At 43.5% G+C, this 19,894-nt stretch overlaps 2 protein-coding genes and 1 long non-coding RNA gene across 4 annotated transcripts; 1 reads left to right on the top strand and 2 right to left on the bottom strand.

Moving 5' to 3' along the window:
- Nucleotides 1–3,013: 3,013 nt before the first annotated feature.
- LOC109204819 (uncharacterized) lies at nt 3,014–4,100 on the bottom strand. The gene is made up of 2 exons (XR_002064334.2): nt 3,614–4,100; nt 3,014–3,510 (listed from the first exon to the last, which is right to left on the bottom strand). It is a non-coding gene; the product is annotated as an uncharacterized LOC109204819 (long non-coding RNA).
- A 5,603-nt stretch (nt 4,101–9,703) lies between these two features.
- LOC106098667 (putative nuclease HARBI1) lies at nt 9,704–12,531 on the top strand. Of its 2 annotated transcripts, XM_025897588.1 has the most exons (4): nt 9,704–10,865; nt 10,968–11,309; nt 11,789–11,998; nt 12,085–12,531. In XM_025897588.1, the coding sequence occupies exons 1-3, from the start codon at nt 10,503–10,505 to the stop codon at nt 11,993–11,995; spliced, it is 912 nt and encodes a 303-aa protein (XP_025753373.1). In that variant the 5' UTR covers nt 9,704–10,502; the 3' UTR covers nt 11,996–11,998; nt 12,085–12,531. The 2 variants fall into 2 exon arrangements, with proteins under 2 accessions (XP_025753373.1, XP_019222309.1); XM_019366764.2 differs by having other exon boundaries at nt 9,704–11,309.
- A 196-nt stretch (nt 12,532–12,727) lies between these two features.
- On the bottom strand, nt 12,728–13,860 carry LOC109204717 (uncharacterized). Its single transcript, XM_025897747.1, has 4 exons — nt 13,812–13,860; nt 13,500–13,593; nt 13,232–13,319; nt 12,728–13,111 (listed from the first exon to the last, which is right to left on the bottom strand). The coding sequence occupies exons 1-4, from the start codon at nt 13,858–13,860 to the stop codon at nt 12,728–12,730; spliced, it is 615 nt and encodes a 204-aa protein (XP_025753532.1).
- Nucleotides 13,861–19,894: the final 6,034 nt, after the last annotated feature.

The following is a 19,894-nucleotide window of genomic DNA, read 5'->3' as shown; positions in this document are numbered from 1 at the left end:
GGTGTAGGCTCCTGCTGGCATATGCAATCACCCGTTCCTGGCCATCTTGCACCTGAGCTAACACAGCACCTAAGCCTTGATTGCTGGCATCAGTATAAAGTACAAAGGGCTCCAGGAAATCTGCATAAGCCAGAATAGGAGGCCCGGTAAGAGCACGTTTCAAACTGTCAAAGGCTTCCTGACATTCAGCAGACCACTGGACCTGCATGCTCGACCTGCTAGAAATTCCCACAAGCAGAGCATTTAAAGGTCTAGCCAACCTAGCAAACCCTGGGACGAACCGCCTGTAGTAACCTGCCAGGCCCAGGAAAGCTCTGACCTGACGGGTGGTAAAGGGAACAGGCCAGTTCTGAACAGCTTGGATTTTCTCAGGGTCCGGTCTTACCCCTTGTTGGTCGACAAGATGCCCCAGGAACTTCACCTGACGGTGAAACAGCTTACATTTGTCCAGCCTCAGCTTCAGTCCATGTTGCCACAGCTTCTGCAGGACGTTCTCCAACTGCTGTAGATGAGTAGAGAAGTCAGGTGAATAGATTATTATATCATCCAGATATACCAAAACAGATTCAGAGAGATGACTACTTAGACACCGCTGCATCAGGCGCTGAAAGGTGGCAGGGGCATTACAGAGTCCAAAAGGCATGCGATCAAACTCAAACAACCCCAACGGGGTGGTAAATGCAGTTTTCTCCCGATCCTTGGGATCCATTTCCACCTGCCAGTATCCACTGGCAAGATCCAGTGTGGAAAACCACTCAGCTCTGGTCAGACATGTTAAAGTCTCTTCAATTCGGGGGAGTGGGAACGCATCTTTATGAGTTACTGCGTTTAATTTTCTGTAGTCTACACAAAATCGCCAACTGCCATCCTTTTTCCTCACCAACACAATGGGGGCTGCCCAGGGACTGCTACTCTCCCGAATAACACCTTTTTCAGCATATCTGCTAGGAGTATCTTAATCTCCTTGTACATCAGTGGTGGTAAGGGGCGGTATTTTTGTTTAATGGGTGGTGCATCACCTGTGTGGATCTGGTGTTGGACCAAATCAGTTCTTCCGTAATCCTCCTCATTCACAGCAAACACCTTTCGCCACCTCTGCAGCAGGGTCTGGAGCTCGGCCTTCTGCTGGGGGGTCCAGTCTCTGCCGTTAATCAGTTGACTCACCTCCTCTTCAGGGATCACAGGCTCTTCGGGCCCAGCTGCTTCAACTACGCCCACCTCGATCACACCATCGGATCCCACTGTCAGGCTAAGATCACTGTCCCCCTCCACATCCGACTCCTCCACCTGATACAACTGTCCCATTTTCTGGTAGCGTCCTATAGTCACTTCATATGGATTAGGGTTACAGACCCGGATGGGGAGCCTCCCTCCTTTGACTACTGACAGGGTTCGGGCTACCCCCCAGGGTCCAGCATCAGGTAATGCTTCCACTAGTGCCAAACGTTCTGTCCCACCCTTACCTTTACACGTCCGGCCCCAGACCATTACTTCACAGTTCGGGGGCACCTTGACTCCTCTGCGGCTAGCAGGTCGAACATAGCCTAGAAAGCCATCAGTCTTGGTGGTAGCAGTCTGTTGACAGACAGCAAACGCCTCTTTCCATGCTCTGCGGGACTTCAGCTTTTGAGGGTGAAAAGCAGACTTGCCTTTGGCAAAAACATCATTCCAGCATGCACTAATAACATTCATCCCAATAATTAAAGGGTGCGTGGAACAGTCATTTCTCACAACCACAACCCCTTTTCCTGGTATCTCCACTCCTTCTACCTCAAAATCCATAACTGCATAGCCTGAGTATGGTATCTCAAGTCCATTGGCAGCCTTTAAGGCGAACAACAGGGGTGTGTCAGTTTTATTCACTTCAGGGAAATGGAGATCCATTACCTGCTGTTGCACCAGTGTAACCTGAGAGCCTGTGTCTAATAATCCAGTCATTTTAACTCCTCCCATACACACCTCAATAAGTGGACATTCTCCCACAAAAGCTGTACTGGCCCCCTGATTGTTTGAAATGTCCCTTGTCCCCACCGCCTGGGCCTCTGCAGTGGGGTTTATTAGTTTAAAGGTGGTTGCTGGTCTAGTGTGCTTGGACAGAATCTGGCAATATGCCCAGCTTGTTTACAACGATGACAAATGGGTTCTCCCTCTCGGGTCCAGTTATTAGCATACCCAGAACGCTTTGGCCTAAACCTTGATTTATTAAAAGCTGAGCCGGCTGGGCTTTGCTGCGGCAAGAGCGGTTTAATCTCATTAACAACATCTTTGACAAGGTCTCGCATTTGACCCTTAACATCCTCCATAATTTCTTTTTTAAAAGTCTCTTTCCAGTCTGGTTCATAAGGTGGCTTAACACACCTGGACTCACCCACTGCCAAACACGTAGTTTGCAATCCCTGGTGTCCCAGCTGTTCCTCCTCTAGAAGCAACGCCTCCCGATGGACTGTTGCGAAATCCTCTTCTGGATGGTGACGCACGTAGGCTCGCAGGGTTTGCGACAACGGGCCCTCCCGCAGGCCCAACAGCATCTGTTCCTGTAAACACTTTTCAGTAGGTGCTTGATTTGGATTGCGCCGTTGTAGCCTGCAGTACAACTCCCTCAACCTTAAGGTAAAAGATTTTACCGACTCATTTGGTTTTTGTATACAGCTAAAAAACTGCGACCTCAGAACTGCTAGGGAGGTATTGTCACCATATAAAGAATCTAGATATGTGAATATTTTCCTAATCTGGTCTCTATCTTTTTCTTCTAACACGCTTACTTGACGCTTTGCCTCGCCACTTAAAGCCCCAATTAAAATTTCTACTTTCCGGGCCTCAGGTATTTCTTGAGCATTCAATAAACCTTGTATTTGTTCTTTCCAGTCTCCATATGAAACATCCGCTTCAAAACCCTTATATTTTGGTACCCAAGGGGCACCCGGATACACTGGCATCATCATCTCTATATCTGCACTCCAGGTGCTGAACACTGCTCCCCAAACTTGTATCCTGTCGACAAACGCCAAAAATATGTAGCCGCTAAACTGGTGACCTAAATCTTCGCCACCACGTCTATATACATACAAGCATAAGGGGAGAGAGTGAATCAGCGCTCGGAGTACGGACACTGGGCCGGCTTTAAACACACCATTTATTTTTTAGAAAAACAGCCAGAATCACAAGTAGAAGTTAAAATCCCCACTATACAATAAAAAATAAATGTTCCCAACCCGCTTAAAAGCCCTGCCGGCAGAGATTAAAATACAATTAAAAAAATCAAAACTAAATAAATGTCCTTTTTATACGATAAAACGTCCCCCCAGAGTCCTCTATTCCCAGTGTCCAACCACACACACTCGGGCAAATGTTCCTTAGCTGAAAGAGACAGAAGGGGAGCTCCTCTTCCGGGATGGGAAAATCTCGCCAGCAGAAGGCCAGGGAGGAGGCTCCTATCCCCACCTGGCGGCGCGTGACCGTGCAGTCCAGCCACTCTCCGCACCCGCACACGGCTTCCCTCGTAGCCCGGCCCTAAAACAACAAACACGGGCCAGCAACGTAGTCGGCACAGCCACTGTTACCCTTCCCCGGCAAAACCACGCCTAGCGCCCAACAGTGGGAAAGCGATACTCACGGATGCAGGCAGAGGCGTCCCCTCTGCCCTACTGTGGATTTCACGCGTCGCCTCCCACTGTTGCTATTCTGTCCGTCAGAACTGAATCGCCGGAAGTCTCGTGACGCTGCACAGGCAGGCCGGTCCTTCTATACATGCGCTCGTCTGCACACGTTCGGTTTCCTGCTCTTCGCTTTCCGTGTGTCTCTTCTCCTGTCTTTGCGCTCACTATCTCCCTTAAGTCAGTTTGGCGGCCAATAGGCCACCTCGGGGGCACGCCTCCACCTCACAGGTGCACGCGATTATCTGTCCAATCCACAGTGGAATAAAAAAGAATACTATACAGCGACACGAAACAGTATAAATATGGGGATAAAATCATGCAATAAAAATATCAATAAACAATCATGCAAGAGCACTATAGCAATAAAACATGCAAATAAAATCACTATGTAGCAATACACAGTCTGATTCAAAACAAAATATGAAAACACAATTTTCCACTGTGTGACATGAGGTCTTGCAGCAAGCTATCAAATACGGCGCATTTCTCGGCTTTAAAAAAAAACGCTATGCGTCGTCAGGTGTTTCATCAGATTCGAGGAGTTACCTCCTTTGCACAGTATCACAGTATTAGCTTAAAGCACTTGTTGCAGGCTGCTGAGTTTGCATCTTTTGCTGTGAAGTACAGCCAGACTTTGACCGCTTCGCTTTGGGCATTTTTAATCCGTAGCTCTGCTCTAAAAGAACGTACGTACCTGGCCCCGCCTACTACGCTTGGAAAGGTAAAATGTATGACATGTCAGGAAAAAAAAGCACTGAAAGAAAGCACCGAAATGTGCGCTGCTTTTCGGGCTGGTTACTACCGTTTATGTTAGAACACCGGTACCCATCCCTATAAAAGAACAATCAATATTTAACCCTTTACATGATATATTTCAAAACCCACATGATATTAATAACATATGTAAAACTTTTATAGTCAGTTATACTAATCTTACTATAATCCAACACACTCTGAAATAGAAAACTATAATTATCTACAATATTCAAATAACAATTAATCAGGTTAGATGAACCTAATACCACTGACGTCTTGATACATGCTCAATCATCCAGGTAAGTAAATCCCCAAAAGTTGATTCTGTTCATCTGGAAGTAGCATTTTCAGTGGGAGAAATGTTTTGTCACTCATCCAAGTGACTTCTTCAGTCTCAGCTGACTGCAGGTTTCCCTAACCATGTAAACAGTACATTTGCATAATGACTGAAACCAGCCCACTGAAGGAACAATGGGCTGGGAGTTCATTTCCTTGATCATTAATATACAAATTCTCATGACCATTGATCAACAACCACTGATCAAAGCTCAATGATCAAAGACCACTGATCAATGTCCATGAGTACCATTCACAGAGAGTTGGGGAATGGCTGCAATCACAGCATTGTAAGATGGTGAAACATGTACCCTTAGGTCCCCTCCTCGATTCAGAGATGGTCTTTCCCTTTTCACGTAAATGGCCTCCTTGACTCTGCACTCAAACCAGCGTTCCTCCCTGTCCAGGGTGTGTACATCCTCCTCCTTGAAAGAGTGTCCACTGGCCTGTAGGTGTAAATAAACTGCAGAGTCCTGGCCTGACAAGGTGGCTCTTCTGTGTTGTGCCCTCCGCTTTGCCAGAGGTTGTTTGGTTTCCCCAATGTATAAATCCTGGCAATCCTCCTGGCACTTAATAGCGTACACTATATTACTCTGTTTGTGTCGGAGGACCCGATCCTTGGGGTGGACCAATTTCTGGCGCAGCGTGTTTTGGGGTTTAAAAGCCACAGAGAGGGTGGCTGTAGCTCAGGAGGTAGAGCAGGTCACCTATTGAACTGAAGGTTAGTGGTTTGATCCCTGGCTCCTCCAGTCTACATATCAAGACTGTGAATGTGTATGAATGTAGTTAGGAAGCACTCAGTTAAGAGAAAGTGTGTGATTGGGTGAATGTGGCATGTTGTATAGAGCACATTGAGTAATCTGGGAGAGTAAAAAAGTGCTATATAAAAGCCACAGAGACGCGGTGTTTCGAAAAAATGCGCCTCAGCTGTTCCGATACTTCTGACACATACGGGATCACTACGGGTTTTTGCTTAGGCAGCAGTTGTCCTTCTCTCCTGGATCGGCTGGAGCTTCCTTTAGGTGCCTTCCCAGCTTTGACAAAAGTCCAGCTGGGATAACCACATTTACTCAGGGCCTTCTTGATGTGATGTTCTTCTGCTTCCCTGGCCGCTGTGTCTGTGGGGATGGTGTTCGCTCTGTCTTGCAGCGTCTTGATGACACCCAGTTTATGCTCCAGTGAATCATGAGAGTCAAACCTTAAATACTGATCCGTATGCATAGGTTTACATGAAAGAACTTGTACATGGAAGAAGTGGAAAAGAGGGCTTTGCTATCTTACCCTGGAACACCACCAAGTCATTGGTTCAGGTATGTGGATGACACCTGGGTGAAAATCGAATCTCAGGACGTACCACATGTCACAGACACTATCTCTACTTTCAAGATTAGGCTTAAAACTTTCCTTTTTGCTAAAGCATATAGTTAGGGCTGGACCAGGTGACCCTGAATCCTCCCTTAGTTATGCTGCAATAGACGTAGGCTGCCGGGGATTCCCATGATGCATTGAGTTTTTCCTTTCCAGCCACTCACTATGTGTTAATAGACCTCTCTGCATCGAATCATATCTGTTATTAATCTCTGTCTCTCTTCCACAGCATGTCTTTCATCCTGTTTTCCTTCTTCACCCCAACCGGTCGCAGCAGATGGCCGCCCCTCCCTGAGCCTGGTTCTGCCGGAGGTTTCTTCCTGTTAAAAGGGAGTTTTTCCTTCCCACTGTCGCCAAAGTGCTTGCTCATAGGGGGTCATATGATATGATTGTTGGGGTTTTCTCTGTATTTATTATTGTGCGATCTATTGTACAATATAAAGCGCCTTGAGGCGACTTTTGTTGTGATTTGGCGCTATATAAATAAAATTGAATTGAATTGAATTGAATTGAATAGATCACATTAACTCGGTGGACCGACACATCAAATTCACCAGGGAGGATATGAAAAGTGGCAGGTTAGCCTTCTTACACTGTGAGACTTCCATCAGTAATGGGGGACATCTAAAAGCCGATGTGTAACATAAACCTATGCATACGGATCAGGAGGGGGCCTAAGGGTACATCTTTTGCCATCTGTAAATGCTGTGATTGCAGCTGTAGGGTGTTTAACCCATTGCTACGGGCCATTTGATCCTTATACAACCGTTGCAAGAGTTTGGTCCGCATAGCCGGCAATAAGTAAGACTTGTTCCTGGTGGGTGATGGGCTGTGTCACCGATTCTGTTTGTCATTTTTATTGCCAGAATTTCTAGGCGCAGCCAAGTGGTGGAAGGCTTTCACTTCAGTGGTCTCAGAATCTTATCTCTGCTTTTCACGGATGATGTGGTTCTGTTGCCTTCATTCGGTGATGGCCTCCAGCTCACACTGGAACAGTTGGCAGCCGAGTGTGAAGCGGTGGGAATGAGAATCAGCACATCCAAATATAAGGCCATGGTCCTCAGATGGATAAGGGTGGAGTGCCACAGGGTGGTGTGCTTAGCCTCCTTCTTTATTCCCTGTTTACGCACGACTGCGTTGCTAAACATAAGTCCAACACCATTATCAAGTTTGTGGATGACACAACCATTATAGGCCTCATCACAGACAACGATGAGAGGGCCTATAGAGAAGAGGTGATGGCACTGTACGAGTGGTGCCTGGAAAATAACCTGTCTCTCAACATCAGCAAAACTAGAGAAATGATAGTGGACTACAGGAAACGACCAGTCAGGGAACACCAGCCCATCCACATCAATGGTGTCAAGGTCGAAAGGGTCAGCAACTTCAAATTCCTTGGACTCAACATCACCGAGGATTCCTCCTGGACCCTTCACACAGACACTGCTATCAGGAAAGCTCGCCGGCGACTCTACTTCCTGAGGACGCTGAGGAAGTTTGGCATGAACGCTAACATCACCTCAAATTTCTACAGGTGTGCAATCGAGAGCTTGCTGACAAGCTGCATTACAGTTTGGTACAGAAGCTGCTCTGGCAGCAGCAGGAAATCACTACAGAGGGTGGTGAAAGGAGCAGAGCACATCACTGGCATGAGGCTTTCTGCCATTCAGCACATCTATCACACACACACTCCACAGATGCACTCAGAATCTGTCCTACAGTTTCACAAGTACATTGTACACTCTGCACTGGTCACTTCATTCTTATTAGTATTCAAACAAATAAAAACCTTACTCTGTGCAATACTGTACTAACTGCCACTCAAAATTTCAGTTTGTACTGCTGCTCACTCCTACCACTTTATCTCATGTGCAATATCCCATTTGCCCCCCCCCCCAATTACATGTCAACGGTTACATTCCTATTTAAGATTTCCTTTATCTATTCACAAGTGTGTACATTCTCTCTCTCTCTCTCTCTCTCTCTCTCTCTCTCCACAAGTGTGTACATTGTGTGCATACATGCATACATACATAACTATATTTTATAAACATTTTGCTATTACTACTTTTTACTTACTACACTGCTGAGTTACTGTCTGCTGCTCGTCAAATACATTTCATTGCAATGTTGACCCTGTGCTAACTTGCATATGACAAATAAAACTGAAAAGAAAAGAAAGAAAAGATACATTTATTTGTTGTCTGCTGCTTATCCCTTCAAACATAAGATATTTAAACAACTGACCTTTGAGCGTACCGAAGACAAGAAGAATGATGAGGTGAGCAGCCATGCTTGTGTGTCAGTACATTTAAAGCACATGAAACACATGTGAAGTCTGCTTCTATTTTTGAATTTTTGCAATTTGCAAATGTGACACTTTAAACCTTGCTTACTGTCAATTCCTGTATGATGTTATGCTTGAATTATTAGATCATGTGTATACTTTGCTGTAGACTACTGCAGGTGTAAAAATCACCATCTACAACAATTTAAAGCTACATGGACTGATTTACCTAACAGCAAGCAAGTAAACAGTCATAAAATAGAGTTCAGGATTATCTGTTGAGGTTGATGCTTACAATGCTTCTTATTGCAATACAACCAAGGAACATGTCAGTGACCTTGAAAAACAAAAACTGAGCAACCAAACAAATTTTGCAACAAACTTTATATAGTTTTAAAACTTTAAAAAAAGAAGAAAATGTGACACAGTCCAAATACATAGATACTGTACAGATAAAAAGATAAAAAAGGCAAACACGTATGTCAAGTCAAGTCAAAGTGTATTTATATAGTATGTTTTTAAACAACTTCCTGTCACGTATCAGGCAGTACTCAAATGCAGGACTCAGAACTGTGCAATTAAAGGGAGGTTTATTTAAAGCACCAGGTGGAATATATGCATATGCACAGTGACAAATGGATAGGGGCTCCAGGGATTCCAGGGCAAAGGTCCAGGGCAGGGGTCATGCTTTCACATGCCTCTTCACACCGTCTGTGACTCACACACACTCAGTCCAGTCCCACGCTGAAAACTCACTCACTCATTCAAACAGGGTCCACGGGAAACAGGCAGGGGTCCAGGAAGGTGGAGGTAAGTACAATGATCTAGCAAAGAACAGCACTCCAACACGGCCTTAAGTACTGGCAGGATCACAGATGATGAGCAGCAGGTAAGTGATGAGTGGGTGTGGAGAACAAGGCAGGGACTAGGAACCAGACGCCGCCCTGGCAGGGAGGAGTGAATAGGGAGAGAGATCCAAGACCAGAGAAGAATGGACGACCATGACACTTCCATTGACCACAGTGCTTTACAAGTTATACAAAATATACACTAAATACAAACAATCACTAAATTAACAATCAATATAAATTTAAAGTAAAATAAAACAAGCAAATAAAACTATGATTGCATAAAAAGTCAGGATATTCTGCAAAGCAATGAAAGGAGATCTTGTGCTTTTTAAGAATGGACCCCAAGGGAAGCATATATAAAGAGAAGAGAATGGGCCCCAGCAGAGAACTCTGAGGTACTCCACAACTAAGTGGAGATGCAGATGATGAATACTTTCCTAAATGGACAGAGAAACTCCTGTCTAACAGATATGATTGGAACCATTTAAGGGTTGTAGCGTTAATACCTGCACATAATTCAGAAGAATGACAGAAGAAAACCATGATCTACTGTATCAAATGCCCTGAGTCCAAGAGCACGAGGACAGCAGAATTGCCAGCATCAACAATTAAAAGCAGGTCATTAGAGACAGAAGGGTTGTTTCTGTGCTATGTTTTTAAACCAGACTGGAACTTCTCAGAGATGCCGGTAAATCCAAGTAGGACTTTAAGTTGGGTATAAACTACCTTCTCTAAAACCTTTGACAGAAAAGGTGCTTAGTAATGGGCCTGAACTGAGAAAGAACAGAGGCACCCAAGTTGCCCTTTTTGATGAGGGGCTGTATGACAGCATGTTTGAAAGCAGCTGGGACACAGCCAGACATCAGGGATAAATTAATTAGCTCCTCAATACATGACCCAAGAATATTAAAAACCTCCTTGAGGAGACGTGGTGGAATACTGACTAGTGAGTAAGAAGAAGGCCGTATATGCTGAACTATATCAGTTAAAAAGGGTCAAGCAGGAGAAACAACAGGATCTGGAACAGTTTTAGAGGGAAAATACCTGATAACAGAAATTGTTTCTTTAAAAAATGGGATACATCTTTCACAAAGTGCAGATAAGGGCACAATACAAATAGCACTACATAGATTTAAAAGTTAAGAGTACTGAAAAGAAAATGAGATTTGATTTAAAAAAGGGTTCTTGCAGCCAAACAGCTCTCTGATACTCCAGTAGTCTGCTTTTTAAAGTATCTAATGAAACTTGATGAAAGATGACCCTTCTTCCTCTTTCTACAACCAGGAGGACACGAGGCCCGATTTTCGGCTAAGCAGGGAGTCCTTGGCAGTGTTGCTAAATCTCCTGGACCAGGATCGGCGCCATGGTTGGGGTGCCACAATTGAGATCCTGGTATTCACATTCTGGTTGGCAAGTGGAGCATCCTACAGGCTGGTATCAAGAGTGTTTGGGATGCCTCGTTCCACTGTCCACACCATTGTCCACCGTGTCACTGAAGAAGTGGTGGCCATTCGCCACCAGGTCATCCACCTCCCAAAGACACCAGAGGACCTGGAGGCAGTGTCCCGTGGGTTTGCAGGGCTGGCACGTCACAGAGCCTTCCTGAAAGCGGTGGGTGCAATCGACGGCTGCCACATCCGCATCAAGTGTCCAAGCGGCCTTGATGGTCAGTGCTACAGAAACAGGAAACTGTTTCCTTCTATCATCCTGCAGGCAGTCTGTGACCATCAGGGCTGCTTCATCGACACCTACGTGGGCTGGCCTGGTTCGGTGCACGATGCCAGGGTGCTCCGCCACAGCCCACTGTACAGACAGTCGGTCTACCCTCCTCCAGGACATTTCATCCTCGCAGATGGGGGGTACCCATGCCTCCAACGTCCACTCCCCCTCATCACACCCTACAAGAGGCCAGTCCGAGGTGTAGGAGCCCAGCGCTTCAACAGCCACCATTCCAGGGCACGCTCCATCATAGAGCGTGCGTTAGGAATGATGAAAACGAGGTTCAGGGCCATCTTCCTGCAAGCGCTGGAGGTGCACCACACCTTTGTACCCCACGTAAGTGACCATCCAATGACATGTGAATATTGCAACATCTAATGTTTGTGCGCAAATGGTGTGTGTGTATTACACACATATATAGGTGTGTGTGTAAACATGTGTATAAATATATATATATATGTATATATGTATATATATATATATATATATACATATATATATATATATATACATATATACATATACATATGTATATATATACATATATACATATGTATATGTATATATGTATGTATATATATATATATATACATACATATATATATATATGTGTATGTATATATATGTATGTATATATATATATGTATGTATATATATGTGTGTATGTATGTGTATATATATGTGTATATATATATGTGTATGTATATATATGTGTGTATGTATGTGTATATATATGTGTATATATATGTGTGTGTGTGTGTGTGTGTGCATATATGTATTTACACACACACACGTGTGTGTTGTAACCACTACAGGTTGTGACAGCCTGTGCCGTCCTCCACAACATCTGCCTCAGCGCCGGTGACATCGTGGCCCCAGTGGATGAGCCTGAGGACGATGGTGCAGAGGATGGGGAGGGGGAGGCTGGGTTGGAGGCAGTCAGTGGTGCTCTTTGGCGGGACCAACTGTCATCTGAGGTGTCAGCCCTGGAGGAGGTACCACCAGACCACGACTACTGTTAACAGGCAAGTGCAAATTTGTCTAGTAACCTTTTCTCTGGTGGCATATGGCACTTCATGGCACTCCTGTCTGCATATCTCTGACATCTTAGTGATGCTGCAGCCGTCGATAGAGCCAGCCCTGCAAACCTGTGGATGGACGTTGCAGTGGACACTGGGAGGACGCATCCCTAAGCCCCCTTTGCAGACCACCCTGTGTGATCCTCCACTCGCTGACTAGACGAGACAGACCACAGGTCACGGTTGCAGCACCCCCTTCCATGTCAGTTCTGTCTTCAGCAGATCCAGCAACACTGCCAGGGACTTCCTGGCATGTATTGGGGTTGTGAATGTAATGGTCCGGGAACAGGTCACTCAGTTTAATCTTGTGTGAACACATGTACATAGCTGCAAAGTTTGTAGTCTTCAAATGCTGCTTATGCATTGCACATTTGTTTGTTTTTTTTGTTGTTGTTCCTGATTTGTACTCTGTGAATGTCCATTACTTATTATGACTTGGCATCATGTACCTGTTGCACAATAACTGTTGATAAAATGGATTCAGTTACCATTACTGTTTGATTCCATTTATTGCAAAAATAAGACTTGTAACTTCTAACACAAAGGGCACAATGTAAAAAAATAATTTAAAGGGAAGTGTCTGCAATGCAGGAAATAGAAGGTGTCTGGTGCCTGGGGAATCATCTCAACACAAATGTCACAAAACTGTCAAAGGAAATTAGAGGGGCACAGCACTCATTTTGGGATGAGACGTTCCAGGATTGAAAAGAGTCTATCCATTCGCTCCCTGCTCTCCTGCGCCCTTCTCTCCTCCGCCTCCCTTTGTTGCTGCATGTCCTCCCTGATGAGGTTGAGCAGCTCGTCATCCCGATCCCGTTTCCTCTTCTTTGCTGATGTGGTCGGCTGACTTTCCCCCTCATCAGTGTCAGACTCTGCTCCGTTTCGGTCACCCACTGCTGAACTTGGCCCTGGAGTGTCCTCACGGAGCGTGGACAGTAGGACAGGGGGCCTGATGGACGGCCTTTGTCCTATTACCTCGTCCATGAGGGCAAACCAGGGCCAGGTGGCAGCAGTGGGCTTACCACTTACACCCTCTCCTGACCCTGGATACTTGCACTCCTAAAGGCAGGGGGAATAAAAACACGACAGTTAACACATGATAACACCACAACAATTCTTAGTAGGTGTCCATTTACTGACTTGTGTCCTCATGACTTAATCTGCTTGAGGACAACATACTTTGTATTTTGTCTTGAGGTTATCCCACTTTTTCCTTGCCTGCGAGGGGGTGACTGTCCCCTGCAAGCCCATCTTCTCCAGTATAGTCCTGATCACACCCGAAAAATAAGAGCAGACAGAAACTTTGGCAACTATGTTGATCCCCACATCTGAACGTTTGCACAGCAGAACGCCAGAGTAATACCGTCTGGACATCACAGGTCCTGTGCAGCATGAGGGTTACTGAAACTAAACTCATATATGGGTGTGAATTGATTTGTTCCTGTACCTCCATGCCACAGTGGCAGAATTCTTCACCCCAGTGAAGAGGTGGTCGTTTTCCCCTCGTAATCGGATGAGGAGTGTTGTTTGCTCTTTGTTCCCTGCAACGTATCACAAAACGATTAATTAGCAAGATATAACGTAGCTGTATGTGAGTGGCAATGCATGACAGACTGCTGGGGCCACCATACTAGTTCACGTGCAATCTATCACGGGGATTCTATGGATTATAAGCTAAAAACAGGCATATGCCCAGGGACTACCAACAGAACCGCTATGGGGGTTTAACTTTTGTAACACCAGATTTTCAAGTACTTACATTTGAATGTGGATTCCTCTCCCACTGTCACGCCTGGTTCGCCCGCCATTGTTCCGCTCAAAATCATTCTACTGGTTCGGAATTTATGCGGCAGGTGGCCCGCAATGAATCCTGGGATATAGTAGGACACGGAGGATACATTGGACCATCCTTAGAATTCAGGGCAAAGTAGGACACATTTGTTGCCACATTTTGAGTGCTCTTTGAATTCGGACAGCCTTCGTCGCGTCGCCGTGACGTCATTGCCTCCAGATGTGGCATTGGCGCATCCTTCCCCTGAATTCGGACACGACTAACCCGCAAATTCGCGGAGGAGTAGGACACGTTTGTAGCCACATTTTGAGTGCTCTTTGAATTCGGACAGTCCTCGTCGTGTCGCTGTGACGTCATTGCATCCAAATATGGCATTTTAAGCATCCTTCCCCTGAATTCAGACACAGCCTCTCTCTCGCTTCCTCTCTCTCCCCAGGACACAGCTGCTGCTCATTGGCCTCATCTACCACCTGGGCCCAGTCAGCAATCACCTCTCTGAGGTTATATAAGCTGGGGATGGACTGGATGTGGGAGAGTGGCTTTCTCTGGTGTCTCTGCATTGCGTGTTAGGTGTGTGATTGTCCTGCCTACGGTGTGGAGTGGTAGGCGCAGTGGGAGAGGTTTCTGGTGGTTTTCCTCTGTGCTGGTCAGTGTGTGTTTCCAGCCTAGGTGTGGAAAGGCCTGCTGTGTGTGAGTGTGACCAGCCCCACCGTGCGTGGCTCTTTGTGAGTAGCTCTTAACCGAGTAGTGGTTTTGCTTAGGTGACGGCGGCCTCCATTACTTTGTTTGGCCTGCCTGGTTATTGTTAATAGCAGCGTTGCTGTCTTTTTCTGTTGAAGCCTTGGAGTTGTTTTCTTTGTTGAAGTGGTTACCATTCTCCTTGTGTTGATCTGTCTGAGTTACCATTAAAGCAGCGGTGCTGTCTTTCTGTTGTTACTATTCATATGATTCTTGAGTTAATTGATTATAATAAAGATTTATTTTGTGTTAAATACCTCTGCCTGGCGTTCTTTTCATTTCCACCCAGATCCAACTGTTACTGTCCCCCACCCTCTTCGCCTAGCCTAGCTTTCATGTGGGGACGTAACATTGATGCTGCAGTATAAATTCACCGACAGTTCTTGTTGATTTAAGTAGTACCATGAGTGAGTTCAGGCGTGTAGTTAGTGTTATTGACCCTCTGATGCACAGTTTAGTACAGCTGATGTATTCAATGAAGAGCTCCCTGTATCTGTTTGAGGTACAACAAGCTAAACCACTGTGTGGGTGTTTTGTTAAGATTCCTCAGCTCGCCATAATTTAGATGCATAAACTATATGTATTTTTTGTCTGCTTATTCTGTTGGTTTTTGTTTTTTGCCCTTTTTCCCCGTCCCTCTTCTCAGGTTTTTTTTTTTTTTTTTTTTTTTTTCCCTCTTTCTTTCTCCCCCTTCTTTCCACCAGTCAAGTCTGTCCCGTATTCAGCAAGTGAAAATAAAATAAACAATAAAAGGTGAATCAAATGGACCATTACGGCAAGGCTGGGATGGTCCATTTGGTAAAGTAAATCCGTTGGGCATCTTTCTTCGCCTTTAGACAATAATTCTGATGGCAAAAGAACCAAACGGGACAGGTTAAAAGAAGGAAAAAAAAAAAAAAAAAAAAAAGATGCATAAACTCAGAGGTATGATTTGTTTTACATCAGTTTAAGCTCTACAGAATGCATTTTCATGGGTACAAAATTCAAAGTAAGCGATTAAATAACAATACACTGTGGCAAAAAGGATTCTAGCCGCTTTTAGATTTTACATAGTTTAATATGTAAAATACGTGAATATTATCACGTAGATTTAAAAGTGACAAGCTGGCTTGACTGCGGGTTCACACCAGGGTCACTTGACCAGCCTCCCTTTTTCTTCTCATGATGAGGATGCCATTTATGAAAATGGAAGCACTTACCTTTGGTACAGAAAGGTGAAAACAGATTGACGCATCTGTCCATTGTTCTCTCCACGGGACTGTTCTGATGTCACAAACTTTCACTAGCGCCAAAACAAAGTGGCCAGAAGTTCCGTGCCTAGCCACTATTCTCATGTCGCTGCTTTTGGCTGGTCAGCGCTATTTTTAGACGGGAAAATGGTTCTTTTAGAGCATCAGTCTCGTTAGTTTTTCTCGATTGCTTAAACACTATAACCAATCTTTTGAACTCAAATTTCAAAACCATAATGCTATTTTTCAAAAAGCACACCCATTTCTCTGAACTATAAACACTATTCTCCTGCTTTAACACATGAGTTAGATTTGGTGAACCGTTACTGCAAAACTCTACACACAAATTCCTACATTTTTCAGTGCTTACACCATGTGGCCGTTTAGAAAGCACTAGCATTCAATGATATTAACTTAAGTCAGCACAGCTTGAGCTCAATTAGCACACAATTAACCAAGTGGAAACACTAGGAGTCAAAATTTATCACACACCAATCAGAAACTTTGATGGATAGACAAAACAGCAAAAGTCAGCTCTTTCAGGTTTGAAACAATGAAACGCTTCTCCTTGCTTTTCTTGATGGTCTAAAACAACATATGTTCCAGCTACTAAAGGGAACCAGTACAGCCAGAGCAGCCTCACTATGTTGTTGTTTGGGATAACCTCAGCTTCCATCGCGCTGCTCTGGTTCATGACTGGTTTACCAATAACCCAAGGTTTTCTAGCATCTTTCTGCCTGCATACTCTCCCTTTCAAAACTTGATAGAGGAGTTATTTTCTGCATGGCGGCGGAAAGTGAACGACAGAGAACCTTAAGTCCATGTTCACCTCCTCCAGGCCGTGGAAGAAGCCTGCCAAGACATATCAGTAATGTGGATGAGATTCTCTGGCCTGACCCAGAACACAAACAGGATGCTGAGGTGGACTAATGTTTTTGGTGTGTGTGTTGAACTGTATGGTACATCAATAAAAATGTGCCACTGTATGTACATTGGTTGCGTCTTTTGTGTTCATCAAAAGAACTTCTGTGGAAAGGTTTTTGAGAGGAAAAATCACAAGCAACATAACTTGCCAGTTTTGGAAATATTGTTTTTAATTTATTGCACCAATGTGTTGTGTTGTCCACTATGTTGTAGTGTGTGTGTTTTTGAGGCCTTGTGTGTGATGTCTGTGGGCAAAGTTTGGTTTTTCAGCAAGAGTGAATGGTTTTGAGTGTAGAGCTTCATTTTGACCTGAAAATACGATCTTTGGGAAATTGGGTGAGAGGTTATGGATTTGTATTTACTGTTTTGAGAATACGAGGCATAGTTTCAAGAAATGTGCTTAAGCAATCAAGAAAAACTGTAACTAAATGGTATTTTATTTAGAATTGAAAGACGGTCACACGAGAGTGGAAGAACATTCATGTGCTCACAACACCAGGAGACACTTATTATGGATATGGTCTGTCAGAATAATGCAATTCGACTGCATGAAATACAGCAGTGGATTAAAGAAGAGAACATACATGTTGAATCTGGCAAAAAGGAGAAGAAAAGGTCCCAATGTCATAGGTCAGTGTGCTATTATTGAAATGACTGGCCAGCGTGGTGGAAATGTAACTATCTGTGCTGCCATCAGCAGCTATGGGGTTCTCCACAGTCATGTTACTGTTGGGCCATACAACAACAAACTTCTAGGAACATTCCTGGATGGTCTACAGGATGCTTTGCTTGATTAGAGAGATCGCGAGCAGGCAGAGCATCCCATATCATGTGGGACAATGTGAGCTTTCACTGTGGTCCAAGAATACACAATTGGTTTCACAATGAGCAGCATTTTATAAGTGTGTTTCTTCCACCATACTCTCCCTGTTTGAACCCTATTCAGGAGTTTTTCTCAGCATGGAGATGTAAAGTATACGACCGAAACCATTACACACGGGAAAATCTACTTCAAGCAATGAATGGAGCATGTGGTGAGATTGGAGTGGAATCTTGCAACGGCTGGATTCAGCATGCCAAAGGATTCTTTCCTCATTGCCTTGCAAGGGAGACCATAACATGTGATGTGGATGAAGTCCTGTGGCCTCACCCAGCACAGAGGCGTGATGCTGAGGCAGAATAAATGATCGAAATATGCTGTAAAAATATGTAATTTTTTTTTAATGTATATGTATAACTTTTTTTACTGCTGTTCTTTTTTTGTTAAAATGTGAGTACAAGAATAAATGAATGAATAAATAAATATTATTTTCCCGCTATCCGACAGTATTTTGTATTTATTTCTCTAGTGTGTAATCGTTGCTAAGATGTGTTTGCACATTGGCTGGTTTTGTGTGGCTTTTGAAAGTAGTGGTTGATTTTGAGTAAAGTTAAAATAGTTTTGGGTCAAATGTTTGGTTTTGCAAAACAAGTTAAAGGTTATGTGAGTGTAGCTTTAATTTTACGGTTTGTGTTTAGTGTTTTGACACAAAGAGATGAGATTTTAGGAAATGTGTTTTAGCTTTTCAGAAAAACTGTAATGCCACAAAATCCAAGTACACACTGACAGCTCAGATTTCTTGAACATTAAAAAACAAAAAAATCAAACAATTTTCTTTTTTTTCTTCAATCTTCTGTGTATTCAATTGAGGGTCACAGGGGGAGGGGGAGGGGCTAGAGCCTGTTCCAGCAGACATAGGCAGAGTACACTCTGGACGGGTCATCTGTCTGTCTCAGGGCTAAGAGAGTTGCTACAACTCTATGCGTGACTATGGGTTTCTGTGCTTACAGTGCATAGGGCAAATTTTAGTGAATCCTCTTAAAACAGACCTCACAAAAGCCTGATGTGGCTGGTTGTAAGTGCAATAGCTTTGTCTGGGGATTAATCCAGTACATCTCCTCACCACCTTCATTTTAATGGTTCTGGGGTGTGTATTCATAAGTATTTTTCCCCACACCTGAATAAAAAATACTGGTATTTACAACTGACTAACAGCCTGACTCTAAACCTGATAATATATAAATCAGCACAGACCCACAGAAAGAAAGTTCATACTATTTTTATTTTATACTGTTCCCCAGTCTGGCAGTCTTTGCATTATGTAAATGTTACTGTAAGTGTCCAGCTTACTCTCACGTGTAACAGGTGTGCCAGTAGAAAAGAGGGGTTTAAAAAACCTGCATCCTGAGGTTTCTCATGCAGGATTAAAGGAGCCAGACGTTGTTCAGACGGGTAGAATTTTAGTTTACATTGACCCCAGTTCAATAAGAGTACAGTTTAAATGAAGCATAGGACATAAGGATATTTACTGGGAATATGTAGCTGAAAATAATAATTTCAGTGAACTAGTAACTTAATTACAATTAGCCATGAGATAAGCTAATATCTTTTAAATAGTAACATTGTTTAAATAGTAACCACTTTAGTACAATATATGCTAAGTTTTGCACAGTAACTTTAAGCTAGCACTATAAAGACAGTAATATGTAATAATATCTACAAATGCATCTCAAAGCTGTTATATCAGCACTCGTTTTAAACCACATTAACCTTTTCAAGTCCTTACTGACATACATGTCTTATATACACAATATGGATGAGATGTAAGATAAATGCTTTTTAGAAGCATTTCGTGTTTATGTATACTTAGGTTCATTTCATTCACAAAACTGGGATATAATTGATTTTCTGTTATTTATGTCACATTTACTGTACAATACAAACAGTATTTTGTAACTCTTCCTTAGACTGCAACTAGGAAAATCATGAACAGCTGCAACAAAAAAATAAAATAAAATAAAATAGTGTTGTTCAAACATTTACAACACTGGAAAATGAACACAGGTCAGATATTTTTTGTATTTACATGCTGTATTCAGTGCTAGAACTTTTCTTCTAAAGGGTATCTGTCTTAAAAAAATACCTTTTACGTATGCAATTACACACTGATCTAAACTAAATTAAGTGTTATCAAAGTGCATGATGCAGACCTAAAGAGCCTCCTCATCTCGCTGAGAGTGTTGATTTCTTTTTTAAATTGTGGAGTTCATCTATATTAAAACACAGTAAGCATTATTCAACATTTAAATTGAATTCTATGCCAGATTTATTTTTAAATT

This window comes from Oreochromis niloticus, linkage group LG13, assembly GCF_001858045.2.
Source record: "Oreochromis niloticus isolate F11D_XX linkage group LG13, O_niloticus_UMD_NMBU, whole genome shotgun sequence".
Classification (NCBI taxonomy): domain Eukaryota; kingdom Metazoa; phylum Chordata; class Actinopteri; order Cichliformes; family Cichlidae; genus Oreochromis; species Oreochromis niloticus.
This window is presented reverse-complemented; position numbering and strand designations above follow the sequence as displayed.

Bases quoted from the DNA above. Each gene is read 5' to 3' on its own strand.
- LOC106098667 (XM_019366764.2), top strand. From the start codon at position 10,503: ATGAAAGATGACCCTTCTTCCTCTTTCTACAACCAGGAGGACACGAGG. The intron at 11,310-11,788 runs GTAAGTGACCAT...TAACCACTACAG, and splicing joins ACCACACCTTTGTACCCCAC to GTTGTGACAGCCTGTGCCGT.
- LOC109204717 (XM_025897747.1), bottom strand. From the start codon at position 13,860: ATGGCGGGCGAACCAGGCGTGACAGTGGGAGAGGAATCCACATTCAAA. The intron at 13,594-13,811 runs GTAAGTACTTGA...GATACGTTGCAG, and splicing joins AGAGGAATCCACATTCAAAT to GGAACAAAGAGCAAACAACA. The intron at 13,320-13,499 runs GTACAGGAACAA...GGGTGTGATCAG, and splicing joins TCTGCCACTGTGGCATGGAG to GACTATACTGGAGAAGATGG.